Genomic DNA, 24,999 nt, shown 5'->3' with positions numbered 1-24,999 from the left:
CTATAACATGCTAAAAGTTTAACTTAAAGGTGAACCACCCCTTTACGTGAGTGCAATGAATGAAGCTTTTGTACAGACTGTAATTCTGGAACACCGGTTTTTTTTTTAAATACTATTTCCCCCATGATGGCTATAATGATGGATAAGGCTTACTTCCCCTTGGCTTTTTTTGCCTTTGCTTGGATTTGACAAGCAAAGTGCCCCATAGGCGAAAGGTGAAAACACAACAGAAGCTTTAATTCCTGTGTGCTGAACCAGAAGGCCACTTCACACCCATGACCTAAAGCACCTAAGCTTTTTTTTGTCTGCTGCTTAAATTTTTCTGTTCCTTCTAACAGCTTTGGGGGTAATTATGTGAGCATATATAAGCTGCAGATGCTGAAAAAAAGGTTAGGTGCTTTAGGTTATTGGATGATGCAGACTTCCAGTTCAGTGCACAGAGGAAATCAAGCTGCCATCGCTTTTTTGCCATTCTCCTATGGGGCACTGAACGTCAAATTCAAGCTGAAGATTTGAAACAAAAACAAGAAAGTAAGCCTTGTCTACTATAGCTGTTTTGGTGGTAATTAACCATTAAAAAAGTTGGCGTTGCTGTTCCTTTAATCACAAATCTGTGGTTTAGCTTTATAGGGAAAGCCAGTGAATTGAAGCTACTTTTCTGTCAAGATAGAGGCTTATGCAGTTTCTCCTGTAGCTAAATAAGTAAAAAAAAAACCTGTTAAACCTAGGTTTGTTATGATTAAACTGAAGACAAAAAGTCCTAGTCTGATATTTAAAAAGGTATGCTGCCCTTTAAATAGAGGTTGACTAGTGTTTTTCAGTCCCAGTTAAAGGGGAAGGAAACCTAGTCGGCGCAAACCCCCCACCCCCTACCGTTTGTTGCCCACCCTCCCTCCTCCCCCCTGGCCTACCCGTCCCGCTGGGCAAATGCCCCTAACTTGTTACTTACCCTTCTGCGCAGGTCCAGTCCAGGGAGTTCAGAGACGACCTTCTTCCACCCGATCTTCTTCCAGCTGTGAACTGCGTTTTGGCGCATGCACAGTAGGATCATTTCGCCAGTACGGATCTACTGCGCATGCGCCAAAAGTCACGCGCATGCGCAGTAGATCATACCGGCGAAATGATCCTACTGCACATGCGCCGTTCAAAGCAGGAAGAAGATCGCGTGGAAGATGTAGTCGGTGAACTCCCTGGACTGGACCTGCGCAGAAGGGTAAGTAACAAGTTAGGGGCATTTGCCCAGCGGGACCGGTAGGCCAGGGGGAGGAGGGACGGTGGGCAACATACGGGAGGGGGGTGGGGGGTTTGCGCCGACTAGGTTTCCTTCCCCTTTAAGGACTGAATAAAAACACTTCCCAGAAAATGTCAGTCTGCTGCCCTGAACCCTACAGTACCTGTTAGACTAGTTGGCAGGGGAGAAAGAAAGCAGCTGCCAGCTTACTATAACTGAAGTGCCCCATGGCTTTTTTTGTGGGGAATAGTGTGTTGCACAGAGGAGAAAAATGACCAGGTGAGAATCACAAGTACTTTTGAGGTATAGACCAAATGCCTAGCTATATAGCAGTGATCCCCAACCAGTAGCTCGTGAGCAATATGTTGCTCTCCAACCCCCTTGGATGTTGCTCCCAGTGGCCTCAAAGCAGATACTTATTTTTGAATTCCAGGCTTGGAAACAAGTTTTGGTTGTATAAAAAAACCAGGTCCACTGCCAAACGGAGTCTCAATGTAGTTTGACAATCCACTTAGGGGCTATTAAATGGCCAATCACAGCATTTATTTGGCACCCCAAGAACATTTTTCATGCTAGTGTTGCTCCCCAAATCCTTTTACTTCTGAATGTTGCTCACGGGTTCAAAAGGTTGGGGATCCCTGCAGAATGAAGATAACAATTGAAGCAAGTGACTCTAAGAGGAGCACATTAAGAAACCGGGCATATGGACATTGAGGTAGGAGAGGATTTGACAAGAACATGAAAAGGTAGGAGAGAAGAACATGAAAGAAGATTAAGAGAATAAAAATGTGTGGTATTACACGTGTGACAAGGGATCCCTCTCAATTAAATGCTTAATCATGCAATCATATATATAAGAATCAGATGTGGGAGAAATACATGCACGACTATATATGCAGGCTAAGTACCTTATCCAGAATACACATGAGAAGTCTGCTTTTTTTTTTTTTTAATGTATATTACTAAGTTGCTTGAAATTGTTTACTTTTCAAAAAGCTTACGTTTTTGTGGAGTTCCCCTTTAATATGGACCACAGCATCATACAACACAATTGAGTGGTTATCCTAAAGAAAGCTTCATTGTTGCTTGCATGTAGTATGTATAGTTAGGTGATATTAATGGTTGCCATCTAACCAGCATTTGCTCAGCTACTTAATCACCAGCTAGGGCTGGCACCAGTATTAAACATTTACTGCCAAATCTGCTGCAGGTAAATGTGTGATGCTCTCTAAATTCCTCCCTTTCCCCTGCTGATGTCTTCTAACTCCAGATCCATCTCTGTCCTGCACATTTCCCAACATTTCATACCCCATCCACTTTTCCTGCCCAACTCATCCCTTTCACCACCCCCTGTAGGTCATAGCTCTGCCCCAAGTGATATCACAGCCGACACAGAACAGTAATGCAATGGGGAAAGGAGGCAACCCTAAGGATAATGCAGCATCTCTAGAATTATAAAGATCATTTGATTGGCCAGGAGTGTAGTTAAGGAGTAGTATGACCTAAAATATTTTGCCTAGCACACACCTTTCTGATTTCTGGTAGAAATCTGTTAACGCTGAAAATGTGGTCCCATATTTGTGGTACTGTGCTGGCCCTTGCCCTTTTTTTTCTACAGTGATTCATAAATTCCAAAAGCAAATCCGTTTCATAATTGAAAAAAACTGTTTGCCCAATTGTTTCTCAACTTACCCATACTTGCAGTCTATATAGTTGCAGTAGCAACTGGGACTCTTTATCTACACAAGGTGCCTGTAGCATACTAGCCTGTTGCCCTGCAATCTTTAAAAGTTCATCCCATATTGTTTTAAGTAAATCCCACCACAACCTTTATAATATGCTGCTTGATACAGTATATACTTACACTTTCGTTATCTATATAGTCTTTTCCAAAAGTTCTAGCCTACATGTTGTTTTGAGACATTTTTAGCAATAAATATCTTCTCCATTAACTGAAAATACCTATTTAACTACCTAGACATCTTGCAATAGTGAATATTTCTTTACTAATACTACCAGATTATCTGTTTGTATTGAGTTTATGGTCAAGTGTGCTAACCCCTTTATATACTTTTTTTTTTTGTCAACTGGGCCTCCTAACCTCCACAATGTTTGTTTTTTTCCTTTTGGCAGTCAAGTCTTCGCATCTCTCCTCCACTGCCTTTCCTCCCACTTGGAGGGGGAGTGTCACGGGACCCATTGAAGCTAGGTATTGGCTCAAGGCTAGACCAGGACCATGCAGCCTTGGCGGCAGCAACTGTCTCTCCACTTGGCATAACAAAGGGATGGCCCAGTACTTCAGTCTGGCCTTCCTGGGATCTGCTGGATTCTGCAGAGGACCCATTTAGCATTGAGCGAGAGGCACGCCTACACAGACAGGCTGCAGGTAGCAATCTGTCCATGATGGGTTTTTTTTAACACACTAGTGTGTGTTTAATTTATTTCCAGCTGTAATTTATGTAGCTCATATTTTGTGTACTCTACTAAGCTACTAAGCGGGCAGGGGTGCAATGGTGTTCTCTGGTCCTGAAGCTCTAGGAAGGCCCTAGAGCAGTGCTGTCCAACGTCTGTTGTACAGTGGGCCGGCATTTTTCTGGCCTACATGGGGGAGGGCTGATAATGGAATTTAGTGATGACCACTTCCTGTTTTTAAATTACACCCACTTTAAACCACACCTATGTTACCACAAAACCATGTCCACTTCAATGGTGGTAGCACACCAAAAAACAAACTATTGGTGCTCACTGCAGGGATATCACTCGTATGTGAAAAGTTGTTATATTAAAGTAATTGTTCAGTGTAAAAATAAAAACTGGTCAAACAGGCTGTACAAAATAAAAAATGTTTCTAATATAGTTAGCTAAAAATGTAATTTATAAAGGCTAGCGTGACGATGTGTAACATAATAGCCAGAACTCTGCTTCCTGCATTCCACACTTCCTGCTTTGCAGCTAGATTGTTTACTGCCTGGTAACCAATCGGTGACTTGAGGGGGGTCACATGGGTCATAACTGTTGCTTTTGAATCTGAGCTAAATGCTAAGGATCAATTTCAAGCTCACTGAACAGATATGTCCATGTGGCCCCCCTTATAGTTTAGAGAGCTGAAAAGCAGGAAGTAGTGTTCTGGTTATTATGTTAGACATCCAGTCACTCATTTTGGCTAACTGTATTAGAAACATTTTCCCTTTTTTTTTTATTTTTACATTGAACTGTTCCTTTAAGACCTATCCTTAATCCATATGCCTCCTCTGTGGATAACACGCACATACACCCCCCACCCCTTAGGGCCTCCTAACAATGATTTTCAAATACTAACAAACCCCAAAACAAATACCAGGCTTATGTTCCACAGGCAGAGTATGGCATACAAAGGGAGCATAGGGAAGGCAGAGTATGGCATAGACAGAGTATGGCATGCAAAGATTATGGCACACACGGAGCATAGGGAAGGCAGGAGACTGTTTCCATTGATCAGGACCACTAAAATGTACTACATAGAGTGACAGTGCTGGTGCCCCTCCAGCAGAGTGAACAATGTGGGCAGTTTCAGTCTGGGATTTAGGTGTGAACAATAGAGGTGTTACAAGTGGGAACAATGCAGGGGGCATTTCAGGTGTGAATACAGGGCATTACAGGTTGAATTTGATTAAACAATGCAGGGGCCAGTTAATCTCTAGTGATACCTATTAAAGTTTACACATGGTAGGCAGACTGATATGGAGGGCCACTCAAGGGGGGGGGGTGGCGGGCCACCAGTTGGGACAGCCCTACCCTGGAGCATTGGGGTTTTACTGTACTGAGAAATAACTGGGTCACAAACTGCTCTTGTCCTGTCCTTGGTTTAAGGAAGGTGCCTCATGTAACCTTTTTTTTGTAGTTTTTGTACCCTTAAAACAGTGTTACAGAGAATGTCTGTGCTGTATAATTAAATGTTATAATACTTTGGTGTTTTTTTGTTTTCTATGAAAGTTGTATTTTTTTTTTTTAAATCCCTTCCAAATGCAAGTGCAGAGCCTTTCATGCAGTTTCAAATTTAGCAGACCAAGTGTTTTTCATGGTGCCTGTAATCTATCTAATTGGCTAGAGTGGCTGTGGTTGACCTTCAAACAGCTAGTTTTCAGACAGATCACTAGATCTCTGATCGCAGATCAGAATCTGCACCTGAATTGCTTACCTGCCAGACTCTTAACACCAGAGACTGGGACATTCAACTTTAGGGTAAGGCCACACGAGGAGATTCTGGGAGATTGTCACCTGGCGACTAATTGCCTCGTCTTTTGAGCGACTATCTCCCCGAACTGCCTCAGCGTTTTTACACATAGGCTACAAAGAAGTCGCCTGCTCTAATGCACACACGGCAATGCGATTTCTATAGTCTCCTGACTGAGGCAACTTTGGGCGACTATTGAAACCGCATTGTCGCGTGTGCATCTATAAAAACTGAATTGAAAGTGTTTGGAAGGTGAACAACCCCTTTAATAAGAGATTTGTGTATATTCATATTGCTTAAAACATAAGGTAGATTACGTCTGCATATAATACTTTGTTGCACTCTTTCTTCAGCTGTGAATGAAGCAACCTGCACCTGGAGTGGGCAGCTGCCCCCTAGAAACTACAAAAATCCTGTGTATTCCTGCAAAGTCTTTCTCGGTGGTGTCCCCTGGGACATAACAGAAAGTAAGTCTCTGTAAATTTCTGTTAAGTAGTTTAATACAAAATATCTAAGAGATGAGGGAAATAACTTATTGTCACTAGACAAGATGGAATTGGCTTTATTTTCCTCTAGCAGTGGAGGAAATGTGTAGTGATTTGCCTAAAATAAAAATATATTTAGTTTTTCCACAAATTGGCTATGTTTAGCAACTTTGCAGTTTGGAATTTTTAGCATCTATCTGCTTTCTAGGGTACAGTGTACAATAACAATTGGGCAGTGCTTTTATTGAGTTTGGGAAAACAAACTGGAGATGGCCCTTTGAAGTAGTCAGTTGTTTTGGCTGCTGGGTTAGTGACCCCCACAAAAAACTTCAAAGAGAACCAACCTTTTTTTTAACAGAGAAACTTGACAATGGAGGGACCATTTTAATGGGGAAGAAAAACATATGGGGGGGGGTCTGCATTTGAACCCTAAAACATTTTTTATTAGTGTAGGGACCCCTACTGGGTAATCTGCCCTGCAGCTTTAAGGCCCCCACCTTTTTTCTTAGAGTGATCTGCCAGGAGAGAATGACACTCCCCTGCTACACTGCTATATAGTGTGTGTAGGGAGTGGCCTCTTCCTCTTTGGCCTGTGGATGGTGATCCAGCTGTGTGTGCTCAGGGGAGCCTGGGCACAGATAGGCCCAGAAAGGCCCATGTGCTTTGGAAGAAGAAGTCGGGGACCAGGTAACCCCGTGAATGAGGAATAGTTGCACTAGGGCAGACTTGTTCTAGTCTCTCTAGGAGAGAAAGGCAGAGAGGTGAGAGAGAAAGAGCAGCTGAAGCTCCAACAAGGATTTGCAGTAAGGGAGTAGTTTCCCAGAGGCTCTGTGTGTTGCCTCCAGTCAGGGACCTCAGTGAAGAGGGACTGTAGGTTAGAAGCTGCTTTCCTGACAACTTCCAGGAGGGAATGTGTGTGAATACTGCAAATGCCTAATGGAGACCTTTCCTCTGTGAGAAATGCCTAATGCCTGCAGCTCTGTGTGAGTAAATATTACTATTGCCTCAGCTCCTGTGTGAGTACTAAACCTGTGGTCACTTGCCTCGTGCATAGTAAATAAACCGTTTTCTGTTTTACTGCAAGAACCTCCTGGCGCCCATCTTTTGTTGTATGCACAGTAGCCTGGGGGATGTAGTTGCACTACACCATAGAGGGAACACTTCCACATGGCGAAGGCCCTGACCCTGTTGTGTGATGTCGCGTGTAACCCATGCTTCTACTGCTAGCTGGACAGTTTAACTATTTGTGTGCTATGCAGCCCAAATAGGTGTTACATTAGTTTTTATGGTTTATTGATAAACTATAAAATATTGCTTCCATTACGATGCGTATTGAATAATTTGTGCACTACATGAAAATGTGTTGACTCCTAAACAAGCCTTTATTTCATTGGCATGTCATAAGTTTACAGATCTGTCCATAGTTTTTACCTGGTAGAATGACTCCCAGTTGAGGTCTCCTACTGCACAATTGTCTGTCCTATTTACTGTTGGTTGTGCTTTTCAACCATTGATTGGAAGTCTGCATACAGATCCATTGGTCCTACATCTGAAAGTCATCTAGGCAAAATGTGTTTTATTGTTATGTGCACTTTGTATTGTCCATCCTTTACTATTCTGCTGCTTGTGGTTGATATATGCAGGTCTACAATCTATTCCTTGTTCTTTACAGCTGGACTTATCAACACGTTCCGTGTATTTGGAGCACTTAGTGTTGAGTGGCCTGGTAAGGATGGCAAGCATCCCCGCTGCCCTCCCAAAGGTAATATGCCCAAAGGTAATGCGAATGTGGTAGGCATTTTATTTATATAAGCACTTCCGGGAGTTACACTGGTGATACTCTTCTTCTTCATGATGGACACTTCTGGTGATAAGGTGATGGGGATTTGGGATACAGCCCTACTTAAATGTCTTTAATATTATCCTTTTGCTGTGGGACTTTTTTTTATCATAAGACTTGTTCTACAGACTGTTTTTTTTTTTTTTTCTGCAATACATGTTTTATTATAGATGGGACAGGGAAGCATTTAGGTGAAGCCACACCAATAATAAAACTTCCTAAGTCAAGTTTCGCTGAAAATGTAAGCAGTGTCCACAAAATGTGCTTAAAGGGATACTGTTGGGAAAAAAATTTCAAAATGAATCAGGTAATAGTGCTACTCCACCAGAATTCGGCACTGAAATCCATTTCTCAAAAGAGCAAACAGACTTTTTTTTTATATTCAATTTTGAAATTTGACATGGGGCTAGACATTTTGTCAATTTCCCAGCTGCCCCAAGTCATGTGACTTGTGCTCTGATAAACTTCAATCACTTTACTGCTGTACTGCAAGGTGGAGTGATATCACCCCCTCCCTTTCCCCCCCGCATTAGCAAAACAAAAGAACAATGGGAAGGTAACAGATAACAGCTCTCTAACACAAAATAACAGCTGCCTAAGATCTAAGTACAGCACTTAATAGTAAAAACCCATGTCCCACTGAGACACATTCAGTTACATTGAGAAGGAAAAACAGCAGCCTGCCAGAAAGCATTTCTCTCCTAAAGTGCAGGCATAAGTCACATGACCAGGGGCTGCTGGGAAATTGACAAAATGTCTAGGCCAATGTCAGATTTCAAAATTGAATATAAAAAAAATCTGTTTGCTCTTTTGAGAAATGGATTTCAGTGCAGAATTCTGCTGGAGCAGCACTATTAACTGAAATTTTTTTTTTTACCCATGACAGTATCCCTTTAACTTGGAAATTCGTGCTTTGTAATGGAAATTTTTTTTTTTTTTTTTTTTAAATAGGCACAATGTAACTTGACCCAAGTCCTATTTATTTTTATTTTTTGCATATTTGTCAAGGTAGATAAGCATAGGGCATGCAAGGCTGTATAAAGCATGCATGTGTAGCATTCCTTTAATCCAGTGCTGTCCAACTTCTGTTGTACCAAGGGCCGCAATTTTTCTGGCCTACATAGTGGTGGGCCGATAATGGAAGCTAGTGATGACCACTCCCTGTTTTTAAATTACACCCACTTTAAACAACACCCATGTTACCACAAACCCATGTCCACATTAATGGTGGTAACACACCAAGAAAAACTATTGGTGCTCACTGCAGGGATATAGCTCATATGTGGGGGAAAAAAGTAGTTGTATTAAAGGAATTGTTCAGTGTAAAAATAAAAAAACTGGTCAAACAGGCTGTACAAAATAAAAAAAATGTTTCTAATATAGTTAGTTAGCCAAAAATAATAGTAATGTATAAAGCCTGGAGTGACTGGATGTGTAACATAATAGCCAGAACACTACTTACTGCTTTGCAGCTCTCTTGGTTTCCACTGGTTGGTTACCATGCAGTAACCAATCGGTGACTTGAGGGGGCTGCTCTCTTGGTTTCCACTGGTTGGTTACCATGCAGTAACCAATCGGTGACTTGAGGGGGCTGAATGCTAAGGATCAATTTCAAACTCGCTGAACAGTTATGTCCCATGTGGGGCCCCCCTATAGTCACTGAGTAAAGGTCCCCATAGACGCGACGATTCTTCTTGCCGAACGACCGATTTTAGGGAAGCCCGACCAATCCTTCGAAATTATCGTGCGGTTAGTGGTATTCGAACGATCGTACATCTTACGATTTTTCGGCCGACATCTGTCGGGAAATTGATCGGCCAGGTAAAAAAATCTTTGTCGGTCCCAGTGCAATCTCTCTATGTTTGCAGGGCCAAGCAGGCAGCTCCGCTTTGTTTTCCTGGTAAATTGGTCTTTTTAGTTGATGGTAGATTCGTACGATCGTACGATCGTTCTGAGAAGATCGTGGTCTCACGATCAGGATCTGATCTTTTAAAAATCTCAACATCTATGGCCAGCTTAACTCAAGAGCTAGAGAGCTGAAAAGCAGGAAGTAATGTTCTGGCTATTAGACGTCCAGTCACTCCAGACTGTATACATTACATTTTGGCTAACTATATTAGAAACATTTTTTTTATTTTGCACAGACTGTTTTCCCATTTTTTATGTTTTACATTGAACTGTTCCTTTAAGACCTACCGTTAATACAAATGCCTCCTCTGTGGATAACACGGCACCCCCCCCCCCCAGCACAAGGGCCCCCTAACAATGATTTTCAAATACTAACAAACCCCAAGCAAATACCAGGCTTATGTTCCACAGGCATAGTATGGCACACAAAGGGAGCATAGGTGAGGCAGAGTATGGCATACACAGAGTAGAACAGGCAAAGAGTGTGGCACACAGGGAGCATAGGGAAGGCAGAACAGAGCAGTAGACGGTTCCACTAATCAGGACCACTCTACAATGTACTACATACAGTGACTGTGCTGGTGCCCCTCCAGCAGTTTGAGTGAACAATGTGGGCAGTTTCAGTGTGGGATTTAGGTGTGAACAGTAGGCAGCACAAGTCCTGCAGAGGTCTGTAAAATCCTCAGTACAGCGGCAAGAACTAGCTTCTGGTTCAGCAGTCTAGATAGAGATGTGTAGCGTCGCACCTCGGATTTTGCAGAATCATCCTTTCGCCATTCTACAATGTACATCCGAAAACAGATTTGTCACCATTTTTTTTTAGTGTTACTGTTCCTTAAAAAAACAACGCCTATCATTGCCCTTTCTGGCATGTTATAACAAATTCTTTTCAAACCCCAGGTTATGTTTATCTGGTATTTGAATCAGAGAAGTCAGTTCGTGCTTTGCTTCAGGCGTGCTCTCAGGACCTACTAAGCCAAGATGGGCTGAGTGAACACTACTTCAAAATGTCCAGTCGCAGGATGCGCTGCAAGGAGGTATTTGTAATTCTGTATTCAAATGGTCTTCAAACTTATCTGATCTACTGTGTATCCTGTGCTGGAATGGTTGCCCCCATGGCTACACATCAGTGTGTTTAGCAACTATAGTTTCTGAAGTAAACCCACCAGTTTTACCAGTGCAGAGCAACAGTACATTACATTTTCTGTAATAAAACAGTACTTATACTTGATCCAAACTATCATGTGTTTTTAGAGCGCAACATATTATGCAAACTAAGATATAAATAATCCTTATTGGAGGCAAAACCAGCCTATTGGGTTTATTTAATGTTTACACAATTTTGTAGCAGACTTAATGTATGAAGATCCATATTATGGAAAGTTGTATGAAAAACCCAGGTCCTGAACATTCTGGATAGCAGGTCTCCTACCTGTATATAAGTCTGGCGGTTCCCCCTGCTTGCCTTAACATGGAGATTGGTGTATTCTGCACTGGTTGCATGATTGAGCGACACTTTGCTCAAGGGTTGAGGTTGTAGTTCTAATTTTTTTTATTATAGCTTCCAATAGGGGCAGCTGTGTGCAATTGTATTTGTCTATTTGTCTACTAACAATGTGTATGCCTGTAGTATGCTAGTGAAAATTACACTTTGTTTAAACAGACTATATACGTCCATTGCTTTATTTGGCTTCTAGCACATTGGACTACATTAGTGATGTGTGGGTTGAGAAAGTCTTATCTGCACCTGACCCACTTACACACTTGTATTCCTGCCCAGCTGTGCAGCCTACATACCCCAGGTTAGTGCAATACACAAACTTATGTACTTATTTCTCAATTGTCCCTAGGCAGCACAGATATCATAGGGTTAATGCCCACTTACCCTTTAGGAGGCAGGATAACAGGAAAAACACTGCGGGCTCGCTCCTCCTCTTCCTGACATTAGCCATCCCATGTTAGTTTTGTCATCCTGCTTTCAAGGAGGTAGGTCATGTTTTTCTCCCTTACAGGTAATGGTGCTTACTGCAATCGGGGTATGCTTTTGTGCTACCTCATAACCTCATGGTCATTTGCACCAACACTTGCGCTTATACTTTGTATTTTTAATTAAATATACTTTATTCCCTAAGTCATGCTCATAGCGCTGACACCAAGGGGACACGAATGCCTTACCCCATTATCACAGTCCAGTTATGTGAAGGGTATAACTAGGGACAAGGTATGCTCCCACGCTACCAAAATTCCACATAAGAGCAAGGTATGCTACCATATACTCAAACACATCGACAGAGAGAGGACAAGTGGAAGGTATGCTACCCCACACAATTCAGGGTTTGCACCCAAACTCTTGCTCAAGAGAGGCACAGGAGCAATACCGGCATGGCAGTGGAAGCCTATGAGTCGTGGGCACGCAACACAGTGACGTCATCAGTGCACCAATTTGTTTGCGCCTTCCCAAAGAGTTCTTTCCTGAGGGCAACACCACAGAGGAACTTCGAGCTCCGCTCCTTCTCTTCCTGACTGAGGTAGTTTTCTCCTCTAGCTATTCCGCTCCTCTACTACCTCTACTACCTAACAACCAGGTAATTCGTTGACTCTAACTCTGTGGGCCCAGGAAGCCATTTCGGCAACCTCTGACGAGATTTTGACATGCCAACTCACCTTTCTAAGATGCATAATGCTATCCATTACCTCTGTGATGCATCAATGGACACACTACACCTTGTTGCCAAATCATCTGCTTTGGCTATAGCAGCTCTGAGAGCCTTTTGGCTAAAATGATGGAGCACAGACTCTGCGTCCAAAAAGAATCTGGTGGTGCTGCCATTTACAAGATCCACACTCTTCGTCAGTGAACTTGACACCTTAATCTCAAATCACAGGAGGCAAGAGTAACTTCCTACCCAGGACAAAGTCCAGACCTTCACAAAGCTCAACACTAAATTCGACCCTCCTATAACAAAACGTTTCACACAGAACTTCAATCGTAATTATAGAAATTCCACTACATCCAGTTCCAAGAGTTTTCGTGGGACCAGGGAAGTTGTCATGGAACGCCCAGTGATGCCCCACCAAGTCTGTCAATGGAACAGGACTCCTGATCCCTCAGCCGCCTCTACGCCACTTCAGGCAGTTGGAGGACTACTTCGTCTTTTCAAAGAGGCATGGCTTTCTCACACCTCAGACAAATTGATACACAGTTATTTCTCAGGGTTGCAAACCTTTTTTTCAAGAAGGCCCCACCACCAAGATTCCTAATCCAGAATTCCAACCAACCCAAACAATACTTTCTAAAACACCGTTCAAGAGATGCGCGAAAGTAGTCATTCCGGTCCCAATACCTCAACGCAATCCGGGTTTCTACTCAAATCTTTCTGGTCCCCAAAAAGGACTGTTCTCTACATCCTGTGCTCGATCTAAAGAAACTCAATCGATTTCTCAAAGTTCTCAATCGTTGAGAGCAGTAATTGCTAACGTAGAACACTGAGACTTCCTCACATAAATAGACCTCAAGGATGTACCTCCACAACCCCATTCATCCGCATCACCAAAAATTCCCAAGATTTGCACTACTCACCGAACATTTCCAATTTCAAGCTCTACCCTTCGGCCTCACCACTACACCACGAGTTTTCACCAAGGTCATAGCCAGCCTAGTAGCCTACATGAGAAAATAGATGACCATCATACCATACTTGGACTACCTTCTCTTACGAGCTCCATCCGAAGAGGTAGCAAAAATAGACACCTGTCAACGCATACTGCAATAACACTGATGGATAATTCACACAAACTCATTATCGCCAGCTCCATCCATTTTGTTTTTGGGAGCACTCTTCAATTGAAACAATATATAGTGTGTGTCACCCCAGTCCTAGGGTGTAGGTCCAAGATAACATTTCAAAAAAGGAAAATGTTAGTATCCCCAAATATAATGAACCAATCATACAATTGAAAAATTTATTAGGACATAAGAGCAAGACCTGTTCAGGTCTTGCTCTTATGTCCTAATTTTTCAAATTTTTATTGATTGGTTCATTATTTTTGGGGATACTCACATTTTTCCTTTTTTTGAAAAGCACTCTTCGATTCCCAAAGACAGAGTATTTCTCACCCAAGAAACTCAAACTCAAAACACCCCTCAAGCGACCATACACGAGGCGGACAATAACACAAGAAATGCATCTCTTAGGTCTCGTGACCGCATCCATAGATCTTGTCCCCTACGCACAATTCCACATGAGGCACCTTCAACTGGAATTACTCCAAGAGTGGAACAGGTCACCCACATCAATAGACCAGAATCTCGCTCTGCCACAACACCAAACAGTCCTTAATGTGGTAGACTAAGAACCAAAATCTCCATCGGACGACCCTGTTCAGTCCCAAAATTCCTAACCATCACGGATGTCAGTCTCTCCGGCTGGGGAGGAATATTCCTGGACAAGACAGTACAAGGAAAGTGGTTGGCAACAAATAAAATTGCCATCTGACACTCACTACAACATTGGACAGTCCCTCTGTCAGTCTGAACCTTGATGGGGTTCCCTCAATGTGACCAATGTAAACCATTGAGGCGGTACTCGCAGTCACGCAGCCTGGAAGGAGGCAGCCAAAATACTGACATGGGCAGAAAACAGTGCCACAACTTTCAGCCATTAACATTCCAAGTCAGGAGAACTGGGGAGGCGGACTCTAGACCCAGGAGAATGGAAACTGAACCAACAAGTGGGGATGGCCACAGATAGACTTGGTGGCATCAGCCTTCAATCACCAACTACTAGCTTATTGCACCAGGTATTGTGATCCCAACACCACAGCAGTGGATGCTTCAACCATAAACTGGGACTTCGATCAAGTATACATATTCCTTGTTACCCATGATTCACAAAGTGCTCCGGAAACTGGCACATCATCAACATACATCAGGCCACAGCTATTGTAATCTCCCCATACTGGCCCAAGAGAGCATGGTTCTCGCTTATAGAACATGGCGGTGACCGACCCCTGGAGACTACCACTGTGGCCGGATCTTCTGACCCAAGGGCCATTACTACATCACAATCTTCCAATGCTATCCCCCGACTGCATAGCTATTGAAACCTCAATCTGGACTAACAAAGGTTTTTCACAGCCAGTAATACATACTTTAAGCCCGAAAGAAGTCCACCAATCTATCATACCACAGGATATGGAAAAATTTCTTGTATGGTGCAAACGGCTAGCACATAAATCCGTAACCATCCCAGAACTTCTAGAATTCTTGCAAGAAGGTTTAACCAAGGAACTCGGTATGAGTTCACTCAAGGTCCAAATCGCCGCACTGTCAATCTTCAGCAACCCTTAGCAGAAATAAAGTACATCAAAACTTTTTTTTACAAGCTGCTCAACATATATATCCTCTGTGGTGGTCCCCTACACCACCATGGGACCTCACACACTAGTTCTCCATGCTCTGCAAAAACCACCATTTGAACCCATGCATTCCATCTGTCAAAATGCTTTCTTTCAAGGTGGCATTACTAGTAGCTATTACCTCTGCAAGGTGAGTTTCAAAACTAGCAGCGCTATCCTGTCAATCTCCCTTCTCCATTATACATGAGGATAAATTGGTACTACGTACTCAACCAGATTTTTTTACCAAAAGTCTGACTACCGCATAAACTAAGATTATTCTTCCTTCATTATGTCCTAAACCAAAAAATCCAAAGGAGAAATCTCTCCATACATTGGGTAAGAGCAATCAAATATTATATTCACAGGACACAGAATTTTTGAAAGTCTTACTTTGTACTCTTTGGACATTCACAACAAGGCAAAAACGCCAGTTCCACATCAATCAGTAGATGGATCAGAGAAACCATTTCTCTAGCCTATACAACAAGACCAGCTCCCTTCAAGGGGAGCCCACTCCACGCAAGCACTTAGCGCCTCATGGGTTCATGCAAACCAGGCTTCAGAAGAACAAATCTGCTGTGCTGCCACATGGTCCTCAGTTCACACTTTTACAAAATTTTATAAGTTTAATGTTTTTGCCTCTTCACAGGTAGTTTTCGGCCTCAAAGTTTTAAAGTTCTTTAAGCGGCAGTTTAAAGGGGTCTCCTCCTTCATAAGCTAGGGCTCAACATAACTAAACTCTCATGCTGCTTCCGTTTTCTATTCTCCCACCTTCTGCTTTGGGACGTAACCCTATGGTATCTGTGCTGCCGAGGGACAATGGAGAAAATGGGATTTGTTTACTTACCGACAAATCCATTTCTCAGTCCCGAATAGGCAGTGCAGGTTGTCCCACCCTCGATTCTTTTTTTTTTTTTTTTTTTTTTTTTGCTTGATAACCACTAACATGGGTTGGGCTAATATCTGGAAGAGGAGGAGCAAGCCCACAGTTTTTTTTCTGGTCATCCTGCCTCCTAAAGGGAAGTGGACATTAACCCTATGGTATCTGTGCTAACTATTCGGGACTCTGAGAAATGGATTTATCGCTAAGTAAACAAAATACCATTTTTTGGGGGTTTCACATTCACACCACTCACATACTTGCACACAAAACACTTATTTTCCTAAGTGTACACACACTTTTACATACTTACACAATGAGTGGCTTTTGGGGGGGGGGGGGTTACTGCATTTATTTGTGCTTTATTATTTTTTTCTAGACCTTTTGCATATTCAATAACTGCACTGTGCAGTACCTGTTTTGGTATTGGTGTGATTTTTATTGCATTTTCAGTTCTGCATAGGCATTGCCAGCTTGTTTGTTCATAACTTATTTGGCCAAGCTAAAATATTTAAACTGACCCTGGCAGCTGATTACACCAAGTGGGGCTGGGGAAGCATTGGTTTTAGTGACTTTATTGCATTTCTGTTTTTTGCCCATGGAAATTGTTGTATATCCATTTAGATGCCTCTGCTCACCACAGTTTGGTAAATCTATGCATATTGGGCATCAAAACTGACTCCATGCATTCATATTTAAGATGTTTTATGTTTGTATGTTACAAAATGACATCTATGGGGAACAATGCAAGCTGACTATTTTTGGAAATTTCATAACTGCTACATTTAGCATCACTTTGCAGTTTCATAGTTTGCAGTAGGAAAGCTTGTTTACCCATTTTGGATTCGTCGGAATGTGTGGTTTTGGAAGATATATGGTTTTCTAGGGTCTCCTTACTGTTGGGGGTGTTATGGCACATAATACACATACCGGGTGATTATTATTAATTTTGGGATTTCTATATGCCACAGTTTGGTAAATCCATGCATATTGGGCATCAAAGTATTTTGTAGACCTCTGGCGTTAAGGATGTTTTTTCTTGGTACCTAATGCTATGTGGGAGATAAGATGCTAGAAAATTGAAGCTTTGAGGCTATTTTAGGGGTTTCATCAAAACCGACTTTTGAAAAGCGTTGCAGTCTGTGTAGAAAGACATGATTACGCATTTTGGATTTGGCAGAATGTACTTTCCAAAAAGTGCGGTTTTGTTGGGTCAATGTATGTGTTTTACCCTGCAAAAAAAGTGACAAATGTATAGTAAAATATTTATATAAAAGTACACAGAGGACAAGTCATAATACAATAAAATATGCACAGTACAGAGCTTACAGAAGGACTTTGAGCTTAAGTACTATATGGTAAGACACTGTAGGAAGGAGTCCCTGCCCATAGAGCAGGTGGGTTCAGTGTTGGACTGGCCCACAGGGATACCAGGAAAACTCCCGGTGGGCCCAAGTGATCCTCTTGCTTCTGACCATTTGGCCTATTTCATGGTAATTCCCTGTTTCTTTATGGGAACTTAATAATGGAAGAATAGAGTATAGTATGTAGAGAAGAGACTAGGAGAATAAAAAGGTTGAGTGAGGAGAGGAGGTATAATAGTTTGGAAAAGTGGGCCCTCAGCCTAAGGTTTTCTGATGGGCCCCTGGCATCCCAGTCTGACACTGGGTGGATGGCTTGCATACAGGCACACATTGGAGGGGAAAAAGTGCACAAGGTAAGGAAAGGCATTGTCCAATAGGTACCAGGATTAGACTGATCTTATATTTTGTTTTCTTGAGATTGGGTGCACTGGAGGAATTCAGGTATGGAATTCCAAAGGTAAGGAGCAGCAAGTTAGAAAGGTTTAAGACAAAAGGTGGCATTGGATGTTGGAAAATTGCTGGCTGAGAGGAGCAGAGTGAAGAAATGTAGTTGAGGAAATGTCATGTTTTAAATGCTTTATTCCATAAGTTACAGGTAAATTCGGTTGATACCCTCAACACACGACTATTTAGTTATTTCTATCAAAGTGCAAAACCTTGCATTTATAATTGCCACGCCTACTTTTAGGTAGGGGGTAGTTAGTGACAGGTTTTATTTAGCAAACAGAACCAAACACAAGTTCTATATGCACTGGTTTTTTTTTAAATTTATTTATTTTTCTTACAAAGGTACTTGTTGGCTTTATATTTTATTTTTACCTCTTAGGTGCAGGTCATTCCTTGGGTGCTTGCAGACAGCAACTTTGTGCGTAGTCCATCACAACGGCTGGATCCCAGTAAGACTGTATTTGTGGGAGCTCTACATGGCATGCTAAATGCTGAAGCTTTGGCTTCGATCATGAATGATCTGTTTGGTGGCGTAGTCTATGCTGGCATTGATACTGATAAGCACAAATATCCAATCGGTAAGAAACATCTTCAGATTTCATTATACTAAGGTTACATTGAATTAACAAACGGAACCCAAACATTTAGTTGTTATCTTGCTTTAAAGTCTCACGCGTTTTTAATTAGGCTGAGCAGTTCGAATTCATCCAAATCCTGCATAAAATGCTAAATCCTAAACCGAATTCTGCAATTGACACATCTCCACTTTAGAGAGTCCTTTAATCTGATAACTGGCAGGTATACCAGTGTTCTGGGGAAGAATGTTTTGTTTGTTTGTTTTTTTTTCTCATAAAACCCTTCTCCAGGACATCTGGTAAGGGCACAATCACACGGGTTAAAGGTTTTCAGTATCACTTTAGCGTGCACCTCTTTAGTCTGTCATTTGTACTTTTCTCATACAGTGTGGGACCATGGTGTAGTATTCACCACCATAATGCAGGACACAGAAGTAAAGACTCACCCCTTACAGCCACTGCCTCTGCACAGTCTTTGAGCTGTGTGCTATCTCACTTACTGTGACCAGTTCCTAACTTCTTACTTATAAGTTATCTACCTTCCACATTAAAGGAGAACTTAACTTCTTCCACCTATAGTGTATTTGTGCAAAGTGTCCCTGAATGTCTCTCGCTTCTCCATGAAGAGTAGTGGAGCTCAAGGGCACCATCTTTCGCATTTTTCGGTTTTCTTTGGATTCTCCATTCTCTTGGAATTTACGGCTTTCTACAGCATGCACAGCTGGTGTGAATACCAGACTGGCTCCAACTTGGTTTGCACTGAATAGCTTAGTGTTGATGTTCCCTTTCCAAAGATGTGGAGTATGGCACCCTCGAGCTCTGCTGTGCTACTCTGCATGAAGAAGTGAGATTGACATTCAGTGGCACTAATGCACTATGCTGGGAGGGAGCATTGTGGGAGGACAGTTGACGGGCACCATCTTTTTTCATAATCTGAGCGGAGTTTTGGCACAGTTGGAGAAAATTTCCGGCCCGGAACTACGCATGCGCTGAATTTCCAAAAAGTGTTCGGAAATATTCATGACTTTCAGCACATGCACAGTCGTTCGTGACCGGAAATTTACTCCAACAGCGTATGCACTGAAACTCTGTTCAGATTCCAGAGAATACCGAAAAAAAATGTCCTAGTGAATGTCCGAGGATTCGTACGATTTTCGGATCGTGTGCCAACATCTTTCGTCCGGCGGAGATTGGTCAATCGGTCAGGTCTGATTTTGACCCGACCGATCCCGCCGGAGCCCATGGCACATTGTAATCTGATCGTTCGGCCATACGGATTACCCCCGATATAGCCATGCTTTTAATGGCATATCGGGGAAAAGATCCGCTCATTTGGCGATGTTGCCAAACGAGCGGATCTTTGCGTCCACCTTTAGGGTTCATGAAGCAGTAAAGGGGTATAGCAAGCATGGGGGAGTCCTAGTATTTTCTGGTGGTGGATGATACTCCATGGTCCTGGTGTCCCACAAACATCTGAAAGGTTTTAACTGTGAGTAACCTACAGTCCCCTTTTCTGTGTTGCACAGCTGAATGGTATACAGCAGAATATAGATTTTTTTTTTTTTGTCTAGTTAAAATATTTAACAGTGCCTCTCTAACGGCAAACCTTTTTCATGCTTGTGTTAAGGGTCCGGTCGTGTGACCTTCAATAACCAGCGCAGTTACCTGAAAGCTGTGAGTGCTGCTTTTGTGGAAATAAAAACTGCCAAGTTTACAAAAAAGGTAGGGGTTTTTTTTTATATTTTTTTTAAATGTGTGCACTCTTATCTCATCATTCATAGCATATCTATCTGTGTACTGGTACAATCTACTGAGGTTGAAATTCCAGTGTTTATAACTTATTGGAAGATAAAATGCAACATGTTTTGTACCCATGGTCTTTCCTCCAGAGTGCTCATGCGGCCATGTTTACTGCGTTTTTTTTTTTGTTTTTTTTGTTACACCCTCATAACCCTACTTGATTTTGAATTTGCTTAATGGTGGGCAACATTTTTTCAATATTCTACACCACATCTTTAGTGGATATTGTGTAACAGACCTGACCATGCTATGAGGAGCCTTTACATTTTGCTGGATATACAAATGTTCCCTTCTGCATTTCCCTATAACTGTACTGATCATAGCTTTCACCTGCTTGTAGCTACATGAAGCAGGGATCGGCTGATAAAGTCATAGGCAGGCATTTTCGGGCTGATCCCACTCATGTAGCTAAAAGCAGGCAGCAGTAGGCAGTGGATCAGCTTGCAGAAAAAAATGCAGTCTGACTGCAGCGGATCCCACACTCAATGTACATGGAACTTTATGGCAATTGCCAACCTCCATGTTCTCTTATGCTCTTACATGTTCCTTTGTAATGCCAGAGGTTTCAGTTACTTCTGTAGTTGAACATCACCACAGTAATGTGCTAACCAGTTTCCATTACCTAAAATTCACATGTAAATTTCATGGTAAACTTAAAATTATTGCCTCAGTCTACTGTTCCATAGACTTCTGTTGCCTGTGCAAAGAAAACCTATTTGCTTTATATGAATAGATTTATAAACAGATTAAACACTGAACATTGAGATTTTCACTGGATTTTTCTAAATCTCAGGTTCAAATTGATCCGTATTTGGAAGACTCTGTTTGCCAGGTGTGCAATGCTCAGCCTGGGCCATTCTTCTGCAGAGACCAGGTAACACCATTTTGTTTGTTCTCAAAATAAGTTTACCAGTGCCTTAACAATGGCTGATATGGGGGAGGTTATGCTTTCATTGGTTTTGCTGTTTTTTTTTTTTTTTTTTTTGTAGATCTGTACCATTATCCCTGCCAAATAACATCCTTTGAGTATCTTGCTTAGCCTTGACAAATTGTCTTAAACCAATTTCTTTCACTTTACTGTTTATGCTGGTCTGTCATAATGGTGGGTAGGCATACTTAATTTTACCTTTTTTTTTTTTCAGGTTTGCTTTAAGTATTTCTGCCGTTCCTGTTGGCACTGGCAGCACTCTATGGAAATCCTGCGCCACCACCGCCCTCTCATGCGTAATCAGAAAAGTCGTGACTCCAGCTAAAGACATTGGAACAACATTGGTCCAAAAATCTGACACAACTGGATATGTTGGGCTAACAAGAGTGTTCAGAATTTTCTCCCTCTAGCACTGGAAGCACTAGTTTTTTTTTTTTTTTTATTCCAGGAATAGATCAGCAATCAGTGGATTGTGGGGAGAATGTCACTATTTTTTTGCACTTGCTGTACCTTGTGGTAGTTTTCTCACACTAGTGCACACTTGAGATTTGCCAGGTTTTTTGCTTTTCTTTTAAAAAAAAAAAAAATTGAGAGGATATTTCCTTCTCAGGACTTAATTGCAGTTCCCAGACTGGGCCTAAACAACAATTGCTGAAAGTAAGCAATGTTCATGGCCTTGTTTTCTTAAGGTTTATGGCTAATGATGCCTCTGCTTTTGGTTAACTTTTTTTTTTTTTTTTTATTACAGGCACTTCTTTTACATTCCTTGCAATATTGCTGGTGATGATGCAAATTACATTAATCTTCCCATGTTTTGCTGTTGCCATACAGTGCCTTCCAATTTATTTGATGTCCCATCTGAACTACATAAACTAGTTTAGCTGACATTTTTACTGTAACAACAATAGCAGAATTTGCTCTTTAAACCAAATCATATTTCATATTTTTACCCCTGTGGGATTTTTACCAGTTCCTTTTTACACTCTTAAAGACGTTTTTTAAGTCCATTATATTTTGTTTTCTTTTCCTGGCAGCTTTTAACATTATTGCAAAGTTCAGTTTCTGGGAGCTGCTGGTTAAGAAAATAAACCTACATAAATTCCTTGTACAACAGAGTTTATAACCAAAAGGACAGACTTAAGGCCTTGACTGAACCAGATTATGACAGTGTGTGTATAGTTTTAAGGAAATTTGTTGCACTTTTTTAATTTGCACTTAAGGGGATGGTAGAGTTTTTAATCACTTTCTGTTTGTATTTGGCTGGACAAAAAGGGCTGTGATATGTCTTGAGAATGGGGTAGAGGCAAGAGATGGCACAACACCTTTCTCCTGGAGGGAATAAGTGCCCATGCTCTGTTTTTCTTCTTTTTTTTTGTGGAAATAACTGACTTATGCAAACTGTTGCAGGCCTTTACAATTTTGTGTCCTTAATTTTTATTTATAGCCCCCCTTAAAATTGTAAGCTCTGTGCCAAAGACCCCAGTTTTCTGTATTCCCTCTTATCCAGAACATGCTGAGCTAATTCTACTTCCTAGCTGCCCTAAGCAGGGTATATCTGTGAAGCTGTGTGTAAAGTCTCTACCTCATTGTAGTTATGCAAGCAGAAGATGCACTTAATCTATGGATGTGGTGTAGTTTTGTTTGTTTTTCTTTGTTTTTTTTGGCACAAAATAAACACGTTGAAGCAGTATGTGTTGTATTGTATTATACACCAGAGTTAGGGCAGGTTGTGCATATAATACTGCATTTAAAGAGACTGACACCAGAAAGTGCAATATTTTTTTATGTCAATATTGCCTTTGAAAGCAACTTATAATGTTGCCATAAAGTATTTTGCATTACATTTACACTAGTGAATATGGTTAATCATGACAAACTTCACAAGATAAGACTTAAGTTAGTTCTCCCTAAATATGTATAGTATGTTAAATGCTGGAAGCACTTTCATCATGAAATAGGCATGATGCATTGCTCTACAGATGTGCATGGTGGGTTAAATTTAACCATGCAACATGTACTAAGCCAACCAACTTTACCAGCTGCCAACCTCTACCTGCAGAAAAAATGGGACATGACAAGATATACAGAGCACAGGAAAAAGGTATTGGCTAATGAATGTTTACAGTTGTGCTGTTTCTCTGACATTGAAGCAGTCTGTTTTTTTTTTTTTTTAAGTTTTGACTTGGGCACTGCAGGGTGTTTGCTTTAAAGTACCCTCTTCACAAGCTCCACCCCTCCACATGAACAAGCAAGTTGTAAAAGTGCTAAGGATACAAAATTTTCTACAAAAAGTTAACTCAAAGGTGAACTGCCTTATGAACTATGCATAAATATTCAAACTCTGCATTTCATCACACTTTAATACTGCTCTGACAACATAAAGATCACTCTTTGGAGCAGTCCTGTTTAGGGAGGCTTCTCCATGGGGAAAGTAGATCCTATTGAACTACTTTCAAATGAAGGAAAGGTGGGGGAGTTTATAATTCTCCAGGTCTGTCAGGAGGTCAAGGTGTTCGTTGTGTTTCTGGGCTGTTCTCCACCGTACCATGCTGCACCTTTTGGCACCTCCCTGATTAGGGGTCGTACTACACTGAATATTCTCTAGCATGCCACCCAGACCTCCTGGCTTGTAAGTTTGTTGGCCGCAATGATGTATTATCTACAGATGGAGAGTGAGAACGCATCCTTTTCAGAATGTATTTAATCTGTGTTTTAGTTGTAAGTTGTAAAAAAAAAAAAAAAAAAAATTACGGCTCATATGTTGTAATTCATTCCACCTATATACCAGTTTAAAATACACCATCAATACCGCACTACTTATTTTTAATGGATTTCAAGGTTCACTACGGACAACGTAAATATCACAATGTAAAATACAGTTTAATAAATTGGTGTTTAACACAATTTATTACACTGCTTACTTGTCATTGCCCCATGGTTTTACCAATATGCATAAAATGTGTCTATATACATAGGTTTCTGAGCAGGAAACTGATTTATTGTCAATATCCCTGGAGGCTCTAGGCAAGAAGCAAGTCTTTATTATCAATATCCCGGCAAGCTCTGTTTGGATTGCCCAGATTTGGCAGCACTGTTAAGGAAGCACGGCTTTATAAGCAATATCCAGACAAACTATGGCAATGATGCATGGGTATATTCTATGAATCCAGACAAATTTGGGGGAGGGTAGCATTTTATATAGCAGCATATGGGCAAGCCTCAGCCCAGCAAAATAGACTTATAGTCAGGATCTTAAAGGACAGGACACGGATGTTCACAAACAGTGTCTTGTTTAGTTTATAGAAAATACATATTAACAATCTGCATCCAGGTAGAGTGATGGCAAGTAGCACAGGTTAGAATAATTATCAGTATCCTGACATGGTTAGAACAGATATTGGATGCTGTTATGGCAGGCGTACCAATCGGTGATTGTTTCCCCACCAAGAAGTGCCATGAACCAATTATCTTAGAAGTCAAATTCCCTGGCCTAGCAGGGCAGAATTTGGGAACCCCTCTTAAATTTTTTTTGAAGTTTTTATTATTGGCTGAGCTTTCAAAGTAGCAACTTCCTTTTAATATAGAAAATGCCTTATGGAAACTGTAGTGTTTCAGCAGTGACATAAAGTTTATTGGATAAACGGAAATTATGCATCATAACAAAATTAGAGGGGTGCCCCCACCTTGCCCCTATCTGTGGACGCTCATGCCTTAGGGGTAAAGGGAAATAGATCTGATTGGCTCTCCCCTGATGACTTTCTGATCTGCACCAGCCATTATTATGTCACATTGTTTCTATGACAACCCCTAATGGTCCTTTACTCACTGCGGCCATGTCAGTTGATTTGCTGACACTGAGAATTAACGAAGGCCACGCTGAAAAATCAAAGACTGTATCTCTGACAGATAAGACTACTCGTTGCAATGA

At 41.4% G+C, this 24,999-nt stretch overlaps 1 protein-coding gene across 6 annotated transcripts in view; it reads left to right on the top strand.

The window, feature by feature from the left end:
* cpeb1.L (cytoplasmic polyadenylation element binding protein 1 L homeolog) overlaps positions 1–22,759 on the top strand; it is a 42,769-nt gene extending 20,010 nt beyond the window's left edge. For 4 of the 6 annotated variants that reach the window (NM_001090603.1, XM_041585017.1, XM_041585020.1 and 1 more), the window contains 8 exon segments: positions 3,365–3,617; positions 5,798–5,911; positions 7,602–7,706; positions 10,578–10,714; positions 18,148–18,346; positions 19,971–20,065; positions 20,937–21,017; positions 21,286–22,759. In NM_001090603.1, the coding sequence (NP_001084072.1) occupies positions 3,365–3,617; positions 5,798–5,911; positions 7,602–7,706; positions 10,578–10,714; positions 18,148–18,346; positions 19,971–20,065; positions 20,937–21,017; positions 21,286–21,396 (1,095 nt within the window). In that variant the 3' untranslated portion in view covers positions 21,397–22,759. 6 annotated transcript variants of the gene reach the window in all.
* Positions 22,760–24,999: the final 2,240 nt, after the last annotated feature.

The sequence above is a fragment of the Xenopus laevis genome, chromosome 3L, assembly GCF_017654675.1.
Source record: "Xenopus laevis strain J_2021 chromosome 3L, Xenopus_laevis_v10.1, whole genome shotgun sequence".
Taxonomy (NCBI): Eukaryota; Metazoa; Chordata; class Amphibia; order Anura; family Pipidae; genus Xenopus; species Xenopus laevis.
This window is presented reverse-complemented; position numbering and strand designations above follow the sequence as displayed.